Source organism: Telmatherina bonti, assembly GCF_933228915.1.
Source record: "Telmatherina bonti genome assembly, chromosome: 2".
Taxonomy (NCBI): Eukaryota; Metazoa; Chordata; class Actinopteri; order Atheriniformes; family Telmatherinidae; genus Telmatherina; species Telmatherina bonti.
This window is the reverse complement of record NC_136620.1, coordinates 10,132,928-10,152,992: the sequence shown is the minus strand read 5'-3', so window position 1 is coordinate 10,152,992 and position 20,065 is coordinate 10,132,928. Positions and strand designations below refer to the sequence as shown.

The 20,065-nt window shown below is 41.2% G+C and overlaps 1 protein-coding gene across 1 annotated transcript in view; it reads left to right on the top strand.

Annotated features, from left to right (window-relative positions):
* Positions 1 to 20,065, top strand: part of edc4 (enhancer of mRNA decapping 4) — a 44,067-nt gene that overhangs the window by 20,804 nt on the left and 3,198 nt on the right. Inside the window, exons 22-29 of the mRNA XM_079253991.1 lie at positions 416 to 452; positions 3,490 to 3,637; positions 5,734 to 5,889; positions 8,571 to 8,686; positions 8,784 to 8,949; positions 16,083 to 16,269; positions 16,988 to 17,207; positions 17,668 to 17,831. Coding sequence (XP_079110117.1) covers positions 416 to 452; positions 3,490 to 3,637; positions 5,734 to 5,889; positions 8,571 to 8,686; positions 8,784 to 8,949; positions 16,083 to 16,269; positions 16,988 to 17,207; positions 17,668 to 17,831 — 1,194 coding nt within the window. The remainder of the gene's footprint in view (positions 1 to 415; positions 453 to 3,489; positions 3,638 to 5,733; positions 5,890 to 8,570; positions 8,687 to 8,783; positions 8,950 to 16,082; positions 16,270 to 16,987; positions 17,208 to 17,667; positions 17,832 to 20,065) is intronic.

The window sequence follows — 20,065 nt, the reverse complement described above, 5'->3', positions numbered from 1 at the left end:
GATGGGGTTGGGTGCCTAACTGGCCTGAGAAAACTTTCCAGTCCATCATGTGTGGAGTGACACATGAAGCAGTTTGGTGTATTTTAAGATTTGGTCACCAGACGTTTGCAGGGTATTGACTGGCTAAAAAAAGGAACTATTTATATCAATACTGCAGTTTTTAAAGAAACACGATGACAAGACTGACAAAGTATTGATCCAGACTCGGTTCATCATAGTTAAGTTATAAAACTGCAGCTTCAGCCAAACATCAGTCAATGTCGCCTCTTGGAGTTCCTGAAATAATCAATCTAGTCCATATAAAATGGTACCAGATAGAATAAATGACTTTGTACACAATGAGGACAAATTGATTGATCTGAACGCTACAGTTGGGTTTTAGGTTTACTAACAGATCTGTTTCTTGTGTTTTCAGCGAATCATCTCAGTCCAGACAGATGGATCCTGGTCAGGTAGGATTTCTATAAAATATCACTTTGTTTTGGTTTTATGCTGTTTTTTTTATCTTTTGAACACAAACTTTGTCAGAATCAGCTGATTCTGCTCACACAATGTATTTGATCGGTTATGTAATGTTTTAAATTAGTTTAATAGTTTTAGTATCATTATATTTATAATTTGTGAGATGAATATGTCATAATGATGAGTCATCAGACTAAATATCATCATATCTCTGGCTTAAATCACAGCAGTCTGTTCTGCTGGAGTGGAAACCACTTAAGGAATTGTTGTCTTACTTAAAAGGAACCTTTTTAACGTAATATAAATAAAAATTAAATGGACAATTAAATGAAAAGCAGGAGAAAATTCCTGTTTGTGTTTAGTTGTTTTAGGATATTGTAAAGCCACCAGGCTGTGAAGCATTAGCTAAAGGGTGATGGGAGGTCTAGCAGAAACTCTGTTTTCTGCATTAACTACCCTGAATGCAGCATTATTTAGTACCATAGAGCCGGTTTACATGCGCACCAAAACATGGATCATCATGTGATTTCTTGTGTTATCAGATAATGCATGTAGGCGGCATAATCTCATCTATTTTTGAAGAGAACGGAAAACTTCATCAACACACCTGGATTTCTACCTCAATACCGTGATGTCTTTGTGCTTGGATCCGATTTTATTTAGTTTTTTCACGTCTGTATGTGTTACAAAAATGTCTTAAAGACTGAAACAACAAAGGCTCAGCATGAGTGGAACATGAACACCGTGGTGGTGTGCTGCAGCAGGAAGTTCACGTAGTAATTTGCAGGTTTCTTCGCTCCTATATTAGCAGCTAACGCTAAGACGATGATGCCATGTTCAGAGTTTTTACCGCGTGAGCCTCCGCTTTAGCTGCCTGCTGCTCGGGTTTTGGTCGTGTGTTGTAGAAAAAAAAGTCTGTCACTGACAAAGAGTCTGGTTCTGAAGTGAAAAAGATTACAAAGTTTATTGAACAGAAAATAAGAAAGAACAGAACAATACAAATTGCAATTAGGAGAGACAGTCCAGAGGTCCGACGGGGTGGAAGTCTGGAATGCTCTAAAGAGTCCTAGACTAAAATGCCTTTTAAGGTCTCACCTACAGTACGTCAATTGCATATCACAATCTGTTATTCTAAACTCAGGATGATCTGTTGTCCTACAGATGAGATCCACCTGACCACTAACTTTTAATGTCCCTAATGGCTCCCTGGTATCTGACCTCCTGGCTGTAAAACTCTTCAAAGGAAGAGAGTGTCCCAGCTAACCAGATCCAAGATGTCTGAATGCAGACATCTCAGAGGCTCTACACGTTATCTATGCCTGTAAGGAGGATAAGCAGACCAAGCCTGAGTTCATCGTGACCTCTTCAGACCTGCCCATATATGACAATCTAAGTCAGAACATAACATTTCCACAACACGTGTTTACCCTTCATGCGTCTTTGCTTTGTAATCCACTTGCATTTGGTTCACTTGAAGCATTAACGTTGAAGCAGACTTTGCCTTGTTGGTCTTGTTGGTCTTCGCATTCACCAGACTTTCCGAGCAAATGGCCTCCCATCCAAGCTGAAGCAGCTCCACAAGCTAAGCGTTAATGCAGAGGATGCCGGTTGGATTTAACTGCTCAGCCAGCCAGTTTGCATGCTGCGTTTCCACCACTTGTGTTCCTCAACATTTTTATTAATTAATATCTTAAGAATCAAGTTTTGAACATTGACACATCGATCCAGAATCGTCTGTGTCTAAAAGGCAACTTTTTCTACGACCCTGAAATGGACTTACCGTTTAACTGCCACTGATTGGGCCTCATGTTATCCTGTAATTCCCCTTCATTTGACTAATTTTAGTGAGATATATATTAACAAGGAAAAAATGCAACTGTGTGTATATAATCGGTGTCTTACAAATGCAACAGCTGTCTTGACGTTAGACTCCGCTGCATGTCCGTTATTCCTTTTAGGCAGGTCAGGACTCAGTGCAGCTTTCCAGAAAACAAACTAAATAAATTAAACCAATAGTCTGATCGGACTTTTTAGTGACCACAGAGCAAGTAATCAGTCGGGAAACCCTCGATACGGTCCTGCAGGCCTTCATTGTCCCGGTATGTCTTCTCCTCAGGACTGTGTTGAATTGGTTTTCAACACTCAGGATATTTTGAAATGTCACAGGAAGAAGAGCACCTTGATATAAATGTTAAAAATGATGATGACTGAATTCCTTCATCTGCTCCAGTTTCTATGTCCAAGTATTACAACGTTGGCTCAGAGTCACAACTAATGGCTCCGCATATTTGTAGTTTTTTCTTGCTTCGATTCTCCATAGCGTCAGAAATGTACGTGCATGTTGACAAAGCACTGCTCTTTTAAAGTAGCTGAACTTGGATCTTAGTCCTGGCTTGAACATTTTTACTGGGGCCTAAGGTTACTGGGTAGATTGGGTTGATAGAACCAAGAAGTTTGCTTCAGGTGTCAAACTAAACCATTTCAGGTCATCCATTTTAGCTCATTATTTGTTTTAACTGCTGTTAAACATGCAGATTGTTTTATTGCGCTGATTTCTGATTAACGTAAAGTTTTATTAGAAAATCATTTAACTGAAGTCTGTAAATCTCTTTTTTTTATGTGCTGTTTTTTTGTTTTTTATTTTGTTTTATTGCATTATGTGTTACTGTAGCATACCTGGCCAGGTTTTTTTTTTTTTTTTTTTTTGTTAGAGCAACATAGTAAAACACTGCTTATAAGTTGGGAAAAACATGACACTGCAGTCGGTTTTACATGGTACATTTATTTGGAAGTAAAAGAATAAAATGTTTTAATCTCTCTCTCTTTCTAAATCCCTTCTACTAATGTATATACTCACCTTCAGCCCTTCGAATTGTTTCTAACATCATTTATCTTTTATGCAAGGTTTGCAGGGAAACATTGCGGGTGTTTAATGTTTGTACACTAGGATTGAAACTTTTTTCTACTGCAGGTATTGAATGTTTTTTCGAAATGTTTTGTTCACGTTTCCTCTCCATCTGTGTGCAGTTCAGTGCAGAATCGCAGGACGAGCTGTTGATGCTGCTGCGCGCCCAGCAGAGGGAGTTAACTGAACTGTGGGGGCTGATTGAGACCATGCCCACCACCATCATGGCTCAGGTTGAGCACGTCCTGATTAAACATCAGGAACAAGAGCGTATCCTTCTGTTGTACATGGCATGTACTTCCTCACATGAAACTTACTTTCTTTTGTTTGTTTTGGGAACATATAACAAATAATACAAGCGATAGCTTCCAGACAATGCAACAAAAAATATGCAGGCAAAATATAAAAAAGAAGAAAAGAACATTTTTAATGACTGCAAAGGAGGGGGAAGAAGATCTGACCCCTATTTCATCAATAACTTATCATGATGCAGTTTCTAGTTTCCCAAGCCTCAAACAAGGACAACGAACAAACAGCCCATAATAGATGGAATCAAGGTAATTTAGGCTTCTTTCAAAGAGGGTAAATGGCTACATCCGGTGCTTCACAACCAAGCGGCAACCTCCGGCGGTTAAAAGTGAAGCCGATGCGGAAGTGCATAACACTGCAGTTCCCCCTTCGTCCACTAGGGGCTGGCTCACAAACAGAGCAAATCCCCATAGACTCCCATGTTAAAAAGGCCAACTTCCATGCAGAAATAAACATGTTTACAGCCTGGTTCAAAAATCCATTTTCGGTTTAATAGATCAGGTTTACCTTCATGACAACTGTGGGGGAAGTGAATTTTTTTCTAACTCGCATGTTTAAAAGTAATTTAATCTCAAAGTTCGGCATATTTAGGGGCATGTTCTTTTGATTGACAGGTACCAATCTCCGGCTTCAAGTCAGAAGAACATAGAACAACCGCGGTTTTTAACCAGTTAACAACATGACTTAGCTTTAGCCCGCTTACCTCCGTTAGCGGGTTAGCTCCTGTTATCTCCAGGTTAGCTCTTAGCTACAGAAAGCTTGGAGTTCGCTCAATGTCAATCATCCGCCATGACGCTCACAGCCCCCCCTCTCAGCTCCACCTCTTTGCCCATATTTGTATTTTCCGGGTGAGACGACACGCATGCCTCTGCCAAGATGGTGATGGTAGGAACCGCCCACCGAGCTTCAATTCAGCTCTTCAGAAACCTATGGGTGACGTCACGGAGGCTACGTCCATCTCTATATGTACAGTCTATGTTCACAACTGAAGAACATCAGACTTGCAAAGAAGCAGGAGAGCTGGAGTTACCTGATAGTTACAGCTTTATATTGCAAGCTAAAGCCCTTTAAACTAAAAACATTTCAGGTAGACTTTAAGCTAAAGACTAATCTCTAAAACTCATTGAGCTAAAGACTTTTAGCGAGGAAACTTTAGCTTGAAACTAGTAGCCAAATCCCTTTTAGCGAAAGACTTCTAGCTTAAAACCTTTTGGCTAAAGACTAGTAGCTAAAAACTTTTCAGCTAGACTTTTAGCTGACGAGTAGTAGCTAAAGCCCTTTTAGCTAAATAGTTTTAGATAAAAAATTTTCAGCTAAAGACTAGTAGCAAAAACCCATTTAGCTAAAGACTTTTAGCGAGGAAACTTTAGCTAAAAACTAGTAGCTGAAACCCTTATAGCGAAAGACTTAGCTTGCACAATAAAGCTGTAAAAGTACTGGTGAGCCCCAGTTCTTTCCCCTCTTTGCAAGGACACAATAAATTTATTTGACAGTATTCGCTTCATTTACCAGAATATGTGAAAAAACACAGTAGTAAGGTACATTTGCATGTTGTAACCAAGGGCAAAAGTCAACCTTTTATTTATATTTAATTAAAAAAAAAAAGGTAAGAAACCGAGATGTGACCACATCATATGTTTATATACCAGTTTAAATCTGTAGATATTTGTTTATGGCGTGTGTTCAATTTCCAGACCCTTCCAAGTTTTGCTCCACATGTAGACACACAAACACGAGGGGTTTGAGTTTTAGGTCATGTGTCCATGTCTCCATTTCTTCTCGAGTTATGAGAATTCCTTTGAATTGTATAACTTTTTTGTAGATGACTTGGTAGTTATGTTATTGAATGTTTGGAACAGAATTATTGATGTGTTATATTTAATATCATTAATTTTAAGCTTTCTTGCCCAGCCTTGTGAATAATCTGTAGTGTGACCAATGGAAACCAGAGATAATGATTAAACATTTTAGCCAAGAAGCATTTTAACACCCTAACGTCTGGATGGTGAGCTCTCCTCGTCGTGTTCCCTGTGAGCCTTGACTCAAAGCGACCTCAGACCGCAGATTAGAGCGAGTCCTGGCAGAGAGTCAGAATCACCACCAGCAGCTTCAGGAGCAGCTCAGCCAGCAGCTCAGCCACACTCTCAGCACAGCGCTCACCAACAGAGTGGACAAAGTGCTGCGAGAGGAGATGAAAAAGACTGTCCCACAAAGTAAGAACACACACAGCTCACAGCAAAGGAACGTGCATGTGTGCCTTTTACAACTGAATACATTCTGATTGATACATGCAGTAAATCTGCTACGTTTTTTTTAGATCAGGGATGTCCAGTTCTCCTTGTCCTTGAGGGGCATAATCTCACAGGTTTTCAGTGTTTTGCTGCTTCAGCGCGCCTGACTTAAATGCACGACTCATTGCACTAAACTTCCAGACAGGAAACATTGACCTTTTTTGGAAGTTTTAAACTGGTCCAGCCAATTAAAGCGTGCGTTCCCTCTGCAAGTTGGACCGCTGCTGCGCATGCAGGGTTTAGACCTGAAGCCTAGTGTGGCGTCATAATACAACAAACGCTAAAGTTGTAGTTCCAGAGCCGATCAGACCAGGCATCCTTTTCCCTCCATCTTTCCCACGACCACTGACCATGAGCTGAACTGTTGTTTGTGTTTCCTTTGGACACTCCTAGTTTTGATGGCTTGAAGCAGTGACCTGGCCAAAACTTGTATGATTTATATGACATAGTTCTCAACTGGATGTGGATTTAACAGCTCTTATATGACTCTTTTTTTTTTTTTTTTTCTCCTTCCTTTTATGTAATTTTTGTATAATTCTATGTATGTGAAACGTAAAACAGGAAATCAGACATCCAGAGGAAACCTCATTGCAAGTGTAAATTGTCCTGCTGGGAGAGGCTGCAGAGGAAACGATAAGTTCAGATGTATCGAAAAGAATGATAAAATTCTGAAAAAAGGCATCAACATCATAGTTCAGCTACAGTCATGCTACTAACTAGAGGTGAGATAAACCATGAAATGGTGCTTGTGCTCCTCATTCTGGCCAGTGCAACATCATAAGAGCTTTCCACTCTTGGTATGTTAAATGTTTGGCAGATTTTCAGCGTAATTTACAAAAACGTGAAGATGTTTCAGTAAAAACACATTTCATTGACCACATGGATGAGAAGATATTTGTTCCTGGTGTCAGCCTCTCTTCCTCCCAGATGATGGTGTCATTTCACAGTTCAGATGTTTTATTCTACTTTTATGTGTATACTCATTTCTCATTTTAGGTGGAGTGCTGGGCTACAGTTTTTCTTTTGTTTTTAAGATTGTTTCATTTTCTCTTTATTTTTACTTTATATTATTTATTTCAGAAATTACTGAAGTATTTTCAGAAAAAAAACTTTCTTTTTTTAGTATTTTAAAGGATTATTTAACATGTTATTCTCAGAGTACTGTTTAATGTGATGTTTATGTTTAAGAGAAACATACAGCTGGACTCTTAACAAATGCAAGTTTTGTCATATTATCTGTTATCAAACCACACAATTATGCATATGCATAATCACAATGTAGGGGCAACCATACATTGCGATACATTGTGATATATTGCGATATATCATGTAATATATTGTGATACATTGTGATATATTGTGATACATTTATATATTACAATATATTATGTGATAAATTGTGATAGATTGTGTTATATTGCAATATATCATGTGATACATTGTGTTATATTGTAATATATTGCGATATATCGTGATATATTGTGATACATTGTGATATATTGCGATATATCATGATATATTGTAATACATTGTGATATATTGCAATATATCATGTGATATATTGCTATATATCGTCATATATTGTAATACATTGTGATATATTGCCATATATCATCTGATAATTTGTGATACATTGTGATATATTGCGATATATCACGTAATATATTGTGATACATTTTTATATGTTGCAATATATTATGATGAGATACATTGTGATATATTGCAATATATTATGGTGCGATATTGCGATATATTGTGATGTGATATAAAGCAATATTTCTTCATACAATGCGCTTTTTCTTTAGTCAAATTTTATGGTAAGAAAACCGTCACAGTGAGTGAACACTCGAAGCACGTACACGTGTTTGACATCAACGTACTGAATATGAACAAGAGATGAACATTTCACTATAGAGTAAATAAAAACACCTCTTTCTATGAAAGATGAAAAAAGGAAGTAGTAAGATTTACCTCATCTGTTCATTAAAAAAAAATCAATACAGTGCTTTTGGATCTCAATATAATGTCTTATAAAATATTGCAATATTTCAGCATAATATTTTTGTGCACATCTACAGAACTACAAACTGACAGTTTGTGTCCGTTGTCCGGAACAAAAGAACATTTCATTTCATAATCTAATCTGAAGGCTAAAAAAGGCTTCTTACCGTTCTCTACGCTCTTTCTTTCAGTTTATGCTGTAGTTCAGGTTCTTATTCTGAGCAAATGAAGCATAAAAATGTTTTAAAAGTTTGATATTTTATTTACTCGTTACATAATTTGACATCTATTTGGCATCTTTAACTTTTGTTTTGGGACTTTGAAACAAATGCAGTGAGTGAGTGCACAGCAGGCGGTGCATCAATAAGTTATTGTTATTTAATGCTAAAGGTTGTCCAGGCGTGAGTAAAGGTAAAAATAGTCCTGAACATGGAGGTGAGTTGAACGGGGCAGCGCCTGGAGAGATGTTTCCGTGCCTCGCTTCTCCTGCCCCCTTAACTCAAAATTTATTTATTTTTTCTTTTTTTCACCCTCCAGCCTCACTCACTTAATTAAAGAAAACTTCTAGCTAATCTCTCCTGCTAATTCTCTTCCTTCTCCAGCCATTTCTAAGAGTCTGGAGCCGGTGACGGGTCAGCTGAATAACACAATCGCTGCTAAACTCACCGCTGTGGAGGTCACCCTGAAAGACAACATGACCAAAGTGGTCAAATCTAAGGTTTGTATTCATCTGTTTCCGTTTTACTGATGAGGAAAGTGCAATCATTACTCGGTGCACGTCTCAGATGGATTTACCTCTGCTTCCTGTCCCGCAGAACACTACGGATGCAATTGGTCGAGCGGCGGCTGAAGCCATTCAGGGACCCATCCACGCGGCATATAAAGACACTTTCCAGAGCATCGTGCTGCCTATCTTTGAAAGAGGCTGCCAGTCCATGTTTCAGCAAATCAACGACAGCTTCAAACAAGGCACACAGGAATGTAAGTCGTTTTTATACAAGTCCAAGTTGTACTGATGTGGTCCTGTGCCAACTCTTTGTTCTGTAAAGAGCATGGTGCAGGTTAGAGCCCCGTTAAATCAAGAGTAGATTATGTTAGAAATTTACAACTGTATCAAAAACTGCAAGACAGGAAGTGATGTAGGAAAAGGGAGCTGGTGTTGAGCCGAAAAAAGCCCCCAATCGCAAGAAGCGCAGTAACCTCATCTCACCTGCAGATGGCGTGTAGTCACTATTACCCTTACAACGGCTTTATGTGTCTCCAAAAGGCCAAATAGTAAATTTATAAGTGGGTTTGTATTCAACATCAGTTCCAACAATATTGTTCTACATGCTGATTTAAGGCAGGCTCTAACCTGCAGCATGCTCTGTAAGTGTTCTGAGTCTATCTCAATCTTTTAAAGAGCTCTTGAGCAATATTTCTTTTGGCTTTTTGAAAGTAATTCCATTTCTTTACTTAGTTATTTGCTACTTTCTCACTTATTTTCAGTCCCATCCTTGTCCATGACCATCCTGAACCTCTTAACACTGACCCCTGAATTATTCAACCATGTAAGATTTACTGAGTAAGGTAATGTTTTGTTCATGCTCAGACACCTGAGCAAAGAAACTGTTTTAAATTAGATCTTTAGATAAGATGGGTTCTCGTAGCCTGGTAAATAAACAAATTAAAACAGTATTTTAGCCGCGACACATTGATTCCCAAAGAGCTGTTGCTCTGGATTGCACGGTGAGCACTGTGTCCTTCAAACTTTTGTGGAAACTGGATAATCAGAGGATAACGTCACTACCCACATGCTCCCATTCACGCTTCAAGCTGACATGTTCAGAAATACATCAAGTAGCAGGTGACGTCAGTCTTAGGCAGGAGGAAACGTGGTGACGTTGGAGGAGATTGTGATGATGGTCGTCATCAATAGAGACAGAGAAGAAGCAGCGCGGTCGATGGCACACCACTAGATATAAATGAGTCTCTTCTTATTCTCGATCTCTTTTGTTGGTCACGCATGAGTTGTACAACACAGCAGTGCTCCTGCGGTGCCTATTGGTACAGCGCCGTGTTGCTATGCATCAACAAGCACTCCACATGCATGTGCACGTCTCTTAAAGATGAAGCTTCAGTGGTGCTTCAGCGACGCTCACACTGCAGTTAAATCTGACTTTTTTTCTGATCCATACCTGTATTTTTTTATTTGTTGTTCAAATCAGACCCAGAACACGTCTAAATGTTGTCCTAAATCAGATACATGTCAGTGTTTTTCCAAGAAACCTTAGTCTGGACCTTCGCGTACTGTTTCATCTGACTTTAATGTCCTAGAAGCGAGGCGGAAGCAGCGATTTCTGCATTGGAAGAGGCTGGATGCGGCAAGATCCAATGTAAACAATGGACATAACACAATATTATGTAATTGACTCCGATTGAACGATGACTTTAAAATTCACATGCACCCGCCAACATACATCTGTATTTACCGAGCACGCTGCATGTGACGCCACGTCTCCTTGTGCTGCTTCTGGTCACTTCAGGCCCGTGGATTTTCACACCATGCAGAAGGAAAAAAAAAAATCTCCTTCAAACGTCTGATTTGAGCAGAAAGGACCTGCAGTGTGAACGTAGCCAAGCCCATTCAGATCCTCCCTCTGTTGATGTTCTCTTCTTTTTTGTGACCTGGAAAATAGTTCATGGTCTTCATGGGGAGTTATGTCGCCATCGCTGGGCATCCCAGTGAGTTTCTCTCATCTCAACCTGGTTGTATCTAACATTTCCCTCAAAACACTGCATCCCCAGTGCTTTTTCGGCTTATTTTTGCTGGATGGACATGAAGTGTTCAGCTTGTCCGGACATCAGAAACTGTGTTTTCATCCGGGTGATTCTGATGAGAGATGTGGGAAACCATGCTGTCTGTCTGCGCAGAGAAATCCAAGCACAATGTTCTGTCTGCAGAGTGAAAATTTCCTTGATTACACGTGGGAACTTCAAATGTTCCTGCAACTATGCCCGTCCCAGATACTTAGTTTTTTTTGTTTTGTTTTTTTTTGTATTTGGGGAAGATTTTCATTTTGTTCTCCAACATTACAGACATCAAGCGGCTTGAGAGTAAAGAAAAAAATAAAAAGCACAAGACTACAAGGTTGTGCAGCTTCTGTATCGATGCCTTCTCACACTGATGTGTAGATTTGCTGGCAGCCTATTCTTATTCTCTAAAGCTGCTAAGCTGCAGCAAGCCTACAGTAAGTAAAACAGCCTCAGCGGTCTCCGCTTCCTATTAAACTTAATCCATGATCAGAGTTTGACTGAAGCCGCAGCATCAGCAGCTATGTAGGTACTACACCCGTCATGATTGCTTCATTACGCTTCGATGGTGGGTATTTAGCATGATTAGTCAGTTTTTATGATCACATGTGGAAATAGTTTGGCTAAACTCAGAGATGGTTTTATGTTTGTATTTCTATGAGCATCTATGAACATTTAACTCATTGATGTAGCTTCAAGGCATCGATGAGGGCAGGCTTATGTCTGATATTAAAAGGTTTGTTAGGTTTCTAAACACCACCATGTTTAAAGATATCATGAGCAGCACCACTTGATCTCGTATATGCAAGTGGTTGCATGGAGCGTTCAGGGACACCAGCTGTTAGAACAGCATGAAAGGTGACTTTACTGCAGCAGTTTGAAGGAAAAATTAGACTAACTTTCTGTGGTTTTCTACACAAACTCTGAGTTCACCAGTAAGACGTTCCAACAAGTATAGAAAGATGCATTTAAAGTGATGCCAGGACACGTCACTGTTGTGACTCTCTGGAAAGTGAGACCAGTTTCCAGCTGGTTATTTATAGAACCAGCTTAGAACTGGCTCCTAGACCAGCACTGATACCACTTTGATGTATGATACATATATGTCAGAAGTAAATGATTTACTTTTACTGTGAAATACAATAAAAAGCAGGTTATTTAATGGTGAAATAGAAATGTTTTAGATGTTATTTCAGTGGCAAACATTCACTCACTGGTCACTTTATTAAATCCACTTTGCTGACACAGTGTTTGACCATCAAAAATAACGGCATTTCTCATCGCTGCAGAAATGCCATCATTTTTGGTGTCATAGATTCAACAAGGTGTTGGAAACATTTCTCAGAGATTTTGTTCCATGTTGACATGAATCATCACACAGTTGCACAGTCCACCACATGATGATGATGAAAATCTCCCGTTCCTCCTCATTATAATGAGAATCTCCCGTTCCACCGCATCATGATGAGAATCTCCCGTTCCACCACATCATGATGAGAATCTCCCGTTCCACCTCATCATGATGAGAATCTCCCGTTCCACCTCATCATGATGAGAATCTCCCGTTCCACCTCATCATGATGAGAATCTCCCGTTCCACCACATCATGATGAGAATCTCCCGTTCCACCTCATCATGATGAGAATCTCCCGTTCCACCTCATCATGATGAGAATCTCCCGTTCCACCTCATCATGATGAGAATCTCCCGTTCCACCTCATCATGATGAGAATCTCCCGTTCCACCTCATCATGATGAGAATCTCCCGTTCCACCACGTCATGATGAGAATCTCCCGTTCCACCACGTCATGATGAGAATCTCCCGTTCCACCACGTCATGATGAGAATCTCCCGTTCCACCACGTCACGATGAGAATCTCCCGTTCCACCACGTCACGATGAGAATCTCCCGTTCCACCACGTCACGATGAGAATCTCCCGTTCCACCACATCATGATGAGAATCTCCTGTTCCACCTCATCATGATGAGAATCTCCCGTTCCACCTCATCATGATGAGAATCCTCCGTTCCACCACATCGTGATGAGAATCTCCCGTTCCACCTCATCATGATGAGAATCTCCCGTTCCACCTCATCATGATGAGAATCTCCCGTTCCACCATATCATGATGAGAATCTCCCGTTCCACCACATCATGATGAGAATCTCCCGTTCCACCACGTCACGATGAGAATCTCCCGTTCCACCACGTCACGATGAGAATCTCCCGTTCCACCTCATCATGATGAGAATCTCCCGTTCCACCACATCATGATGAGAATCTCCCGTTCCACCACGTCACGATGAGAATCTCCCGTTCCACCTCATCACGATGAGAATCTCCCGTTCCACCACGTCATGATGAGAATCTCCCGTTCCACCACGTCACGATGAGAATCTCCCGTTCCACCTCATCATGATGAGAATCTCCCGTTCCACCTCCTCATGATGAGAATCTCCCGTTCCACCACGTCACGATGAGAATCTCCCGTTCCACCACGTCACGATGAGAATCTCCCGTTCCACCACGTCACGATGAGAATCTCCCGTTCCACCACATCATGATGAGAATCTCCCGTTCCACCACATCATGATGAGAATCTCCCGTTCCACCTCATCATGATGAGAATCTCCCATTCCACCTCATCATGATGAGAATCTCCCGTTCCACCACATCATGATGAGAATCTCCCGTTCCACCACATCATGATGAGAATCTCCCGTTCCACCTCATCATGATGAGAATCTCCCGTTCCAACACATCATGATGAGAATCTCCCGTTCCACCACATCATGATGAGAATCTCCCGTTCCACCTCATCATGATGAGAATCTCCCGTTCCACCACATCATGATGAGAATCTCCCGTTCCACCTCATCATGATGAGAATCTCCCGTTCCAACACATCATGATGAGAATCTCCCGTTCCACCTCATCATGATGAGAATCTCCCGTTCCACCGTGTCCCAAAGCTGCTCTGTTGGATGGAGATCTGGTGACTGTGGAGGCCCTTGGAGGACAGTGAACTCATCGTCATGGTGGAGATGACGTGATCTTTGTGACATGGTGCATCATCCTGCTGGAAGTTTCCATCAGAAGATGCTACATTTTGCTCATAAAGGGATGGACATGGTCAGCAGCAGGACTCAGGTAGGCTGTGGAGGTTAAACCATGTCATGATGGTACTGAGAGACCAAATAGTCACCAAGGACAGATTCTGATCCTACCATGTGAATGTGGAGCTAAACTGGAGACTGATCAGACCAGCAATGTTTCTCCATCTTCTATTGTCCAGTTCTGGTGAGTCTGTGTGAATTGTAGCCTTAGTTTCCTGTTCTTACTGACAGGAGGGAACCCGGTGTGGTCTTCTGCTGCTGGAGACCATCTGCTTCCAGACCATATGGACGGGTTGTATGTTCAGAGGTGATGTTCTGCAATGACCTGGTTAGAACCAGTGTTGACTGGACTTCCTGTTGGCTTTCTGTCATCTCCAACCAGTCTGCCCATTCTGACCCCAGAGACGGTTGTGTGTGAAAATCCCAGTAAATTAGCAGTTTCTGAAATACTCAGACCAACAACCATGTTATGTCTGAAGTCACTCAAATCTCCTTTCTTCTTGATTCTGATGATCAGTTTGGACTTCAGCAAGTCGTCTTCATCACGTCTACATGACCAGATGTAACCAGTTGCTGCCATGTGATTGGCTGATCAGATAGTGTTTAAAAGCGATTGAACAGGTGGACCTGATACAGAGACCAATGCATGCATGTTGGTGATCTTACCAGAACTTTCTCTCTAATCATGTAGCCAGGCTGTCAGACTTTGCTTGTGCGGAGAGGAGGTTTTATTAGACTCCCTGCTCGCCGTGGAGATATCATGAGCTGTTTGAAAGGCGGCACCTTTGGTTTTGGCTGTTTGTTTTGCTCTGAACTGCTACTGCTTAAGTACAGCATACAGTAGGGAAATTATATAGGCATTGTACATTACCCGTTCAAGCTCTCATTAACATCTTGCTTGCGCAGTATTTTGTTTACAAAGTCTAAAAGGCACAAAGAACCACTGTTTTCTCTCCCTCTGTGTTTATTACTCGCTAATTGCTGATAGTTCACATGTTGTATACAGTTAAAAATGTCCTGGCTTTATATCACACCATAATATATTGCAATATCACACCATAATATATCGCAATGTATTTCAAATTATCACTTGATATATTGCAATATATAACAATGTATCACAATATATCACATAATATATCACAATATATTATAATGTATCACAATATTTCACATCAAAATTTCAACATATAACAATGTATCTCAATACATCACATGACATATCAGTATATCACAATGTATCACAAACTATTACAACATATTGCAATAAATAATGTATCACAAGATACCACATATCACAATGTATCACAATTTATCACAATGTATCACAACATATCACATAATATATCATAATATATCACAATATATCAGTGTATCACAAATTATCACATAGTATATTGCAATATGTAACAATGTATCATAATATATCACATAATATATCACAATATATTATAATGTATCACAATATTTCACATCAAAATTTCAACATTTAACAATGTATCTTAATACATCACATGACATATCACAATATTTCACAATGTATCACAAACTATCACGATATATTGCAATATCTAACAATGTATCACAAGATATCACATAATATATCACAATGTATCACAATTTATCACAATGTATCTCGATATATCACATAATATATCACAATATATCACAATGTATCACAAATTATTACAACATATTGCTATATATAACAATGTATCACATTATATCTAATATATCACAATATATAGCAATGTATCACAATATTTCACATAATATATTGCAACATATAACAATGTATCTCAACACATCACGATATATCGCAATGTGTCACAATGTATTGTTGCCTCTGCATTGGTATCCATATCGTATCACCAGTATACACCTCTATTTGTCATATTAAGAAACTTAAAAATGGAGAATATCCAACATCTGACAAATGCTGTTTTAAACCATCAACAAAGCTGCTAAAACCATAATTTACTCATTTCCAGTTGATGTTTTTTGTTGGTTTGCAGCAACACTAGTTTACCTTGTGTCAGCCGTTTATCAGGCTGGTGGATTGCATGCTTTTTATTGAAGTAAACAACAAGTTTAATGCACTTCAACAACACGGGGAGTCGTTTCACTCGGTGTTACTGTGGAAAAACAATACTCGGACGAGCTTTGACTGAGCCTTTTTCCCTTTGACTTTTATCTCTGCAGACATCCAGCAGCTCGAGACTCACATGAAGAACAGGAAGCAGAGAGAGCAGGAGACGCGGGACCCGATGATTGGGCAGCTCCAGCAGATGATCGACAGCTTCCAAAGCTCCACCGATCAGCTGGCCAACAACATCACAGCTACCGTCCGGGCTGAGGTCCAGCACCAGATGCAGATGATGGTGGGAAAGTATGTATCCCAGCCGTCCCCCATTGATTGTTCTGGTTTCTGAATCTGAAATGTTACTGTGTGATTTTCATGATTCTAGTTGTGCTTATTCAGTGCTCCCCAAAGGATTTTTTTAGTGCAGTAAATTAATGAATTCACATTTTAACCCGTTAAACTCCAAGCAGTTTTACTTTACTGAGAAACTGTTAATAAAAGCTCATGTGTGCCGGCGATGTTGCGGAGTTTTAAGGGTTAAAGGAGGTGCTGTTTCTAAAGCCTAAAGCATCGATCGTTAATCTTTTCTCTCATGGACGCTTTGCGTATCTGGTATAGGTATCGGCAGATGTCCATGCCACCTGCAAGCCTTCGTTCTCTGCCTCTGAGCAGGTGCATAATGGACTGAGAGTAAAAGCAAGTAAAGCTTAATCCTGAGGCTAATGTAAGAACATGAATTCGATCAGGTCTCTTGTTCCCCGTGCAATTAATTTCACGGCCTCCAGAGTTTATAGATTGTCGGGGGCGGAGCAGAGAGGACATAAGTGGCGAACTAAAACTTTCAAATCTGGAAAATGAAGGTGTCGGGTCTTTATATATTAGCAGATCAAATAAACATTGTGTCAACACAGGAATCAGATTGTAATCAAATGAAGGGATGTAGCATTAAGCGTCTTTATGAGACTCGACGGTGATGGAAATAAACATAATCTGAAGGTTATCTTCCTGTTTTGCTCCTCTTCAGCCTGCAGGAGTCCATCCTCAGTCATGTGCAGCGGATCGTCAAAGGGGAGGTGAGTCTGGCGATGAAGGAGCAGCAGGCCGTGGTCACCTCCAGCATCATGCAGGCGATGCGGTCGGCGGCAGGAACCCCCGTCCCCACAGCACACCTGGACTACCAGACACAGCAGGCCAACATCCTGCAGCTCCTCCAGCAGGGCCAGCTCAACCAGGCTTTCCAGCAGGTAACCAGTTGATACAGATTCCTCCCTTTTCTGTACGCTAATGAATGCAGGCACTGACACACAACTCGCCGACGTAGTCACGCTCGGATTCCCTGGCATACTGAGGCTCGGCGGGGGCTAAAAGGTCCAGAAAACCCCTGCAGTGTCAGTGTTGGTCGCTCCACAACACACCTTCTCCTGCGATTTACTTCCAAAACTGCTTAAAGCTGTAGCTGCACCCACATTTCCACTACTTTTCCATCCATTTTGCTCAGTGATCTTCCATGTTTGGTGTCTACACTGGCAGTTTGAGCTGCCTGTCTGGTTTTATTTAACTCTCTGTGCATGTATCTGGAATAAATGTCTGACGTTGTGGCTAAAGCACGTGTTCAGCGGTGTTCTCCGTGCTTATGGAGAGTCTTTACAGCAGCCGCAGGACCCAGGTTTGATCAGAATAAAGGCTCCTCTGCTTCCTCCACAGGCGCTGTCGGCGACAGATCTCAACCTGGTCTTGTATGTGTGCGAGACCATCGACTCGCAGCAGGTGTTCGGTCAACACGCGTGTCCTCTCAGCCAGCCCGTGCTGCTGTCGCTCATCCAGCAGCTTTCCTCCAACCTCACAACCCGCTCCGAACTCAAAATCAGGTGAGGAGACCAAGAAGGCCGCTGCTCTTTCTAGGCGGCTGCAGTTCTTCATGTTGTTGTGTCTGAGCGGTCAGAGAAAAACATTTCTGTTTCCAGCTTTTAAATGATCACTGAGACATGTTTCTGCGCGCAACCTGGACCACGTGTCAGGTGAAGTCTGTTAACGGCGGATCCTTCCTCACACTGACGTTTCTGCAGACCCATCAACACGTTTATTAGGGCTGTAACGAGATGCTTTTGTCCCGATTCGATTCCGATTTTTTTGGTGCCGATTCGATTTAAATTGCAATTTTTAAAAAAATCTTTAAAATTGCTGGGGTTTTTATTTTTTACATTAAAAACAAAAGAAACTTATAAAACTTTTTTTTGCTCATCATTTTTCTTGATTTTAATTAAGAAAAACACAATAAGCCAGGTCATCATTCTGCTGCTATAATGCCCAAGAAGACAAGTCAAAAGATCAATAAAAACAATAAAAAATTACTAAAATTTGATAGTTGATAGAAATTTGATTTCTTAGAAATTTGAACTCTTCGGCGGAGTTCGGTGCAGCTGAAATCAGCCAAAACTGGCCACTCTGACAGGGTTAGTTAGGGCCATTAGGACAGCAAAGCTTCTGCAAGCAGCCTGCAGCTGTTTGTGGAGAGAACTGCAGCGTTGAAGATCATTATGACTTGTTAACATCTGTATCCGTCTGTCCATCCATGTTTTCTGAGGGTTAACATCTGTATCCGTCTGTCCATCCATGTTTTCTGAGGGTTAACATCTGTATCCGTCTGTCCATCCATGTTTACTGAGGGTAAACATCTGTATCTGTCTGTTTTTCCATCCATGTTTACTGAGGGTAAACATCTGTATCCGTCTGTCCATCCATGTTTTCTGAGGGTTAACATCTGTATCCGTCTGTCCATCCATGTTTTCTGAGGGTTAACATCTGTATCCGTCTGTCCATCCATGTTTACTGAGGGTAAACATCTGTATCTGTCTGTTTTTCCATCCATGTTTACTGAGGGTAAACATCTGTATCCGTCTGTCCATCCATGTTTACTGAGGGTAAACATCTGTATCTGTCTGTTTTTCCATCCATGTTTACTGAGGGTAAACATCTGTATCTGTCTGTCCATTCATCCATGTTTACTGAGGGTTAACATCTGTATCTGTCTGTTTTTCCATCCATGTTTACTGAGGGTAAACATCTGTATCTGTCTGTTTTTCCATCCATGTTTACTGAGGGTAAACATCTGTATCTGTCTGTTTTTCCGTCCCCTCTTGTTTTTTTGGGGTCGTGTTACGGGAAAAGCAACTTAAGCAGCGAGATCCTAACGTCCTGCTCACTTCTTCAAGCTCACCCATGGGACTCCTGAGGTGTTCCCAGACCAGCTGAGAGATGTAGTTCCTCCAGTGTGCCCTGAGTCTTACTGGCGCCTCTTCCCGATGATTATTGCCTAAAAAATCCCCCCAAAGAGGAAACCAGATGACCGAGTTTCTCCCCGTGTCTCTACGGGAGAGTCCTTCCCCCCCCTGCAGTGGAAACTCATCTCTGCAGCTTGTATTCATGGTGTTGCCCATTCTGTCCCCCCCCCCCCACAGCTCATGGCCTTATGTAAAGATAGGAACGTAGATCCGCCGTAAGCAGGAGCTTTTCCTTTCAGCTCAGCTGCTCCTTCACCGCCACAGACCGATGCGGCGTCCACATCCCTGCAGACGCTGCGGCGAGCTCCTCGTAGATCTCCTGCTCCATCCTTCATCACTCATGAACAAGACCTGAGATGCTTGAAGTCCCCGGCTTCATGCAGGACCTCGTTCCCAATCTGGAGAGGAACTGTCGCCTTGTCCTTCCGACACAGAACGTGTACATCTCATTTACACGCCACTGAAACTCAGAAATACCTCCGATTGCTTTCAGTTTGTTTTATTTTTTATGTTCTTTTTATATTCTGTGAAGTGGGAGGATGAAAAAAGGCAAGAGTGTGTGTGTGTGTGTGTGTGGTTGCACATCTTTCTGCTCAGAGAGCAGAGCTGACGTGGAGCTGTCGTCATCACAGCAGCGCAGAGCGACCTGGTCTGACGCGTGTCTGATCCTCTCGCTGCTCCGTCACATGGTTTACAAATGAAAGCAACACGTGTGACGGATCTTATGGTCACTTGCAAGCGTGTTCGTTTCCACGCGCTTTGAATTATTGTGAAGCAACTTTATGCTGCACAAACATGCAGATTTTGTCCCTCCTGAGGTC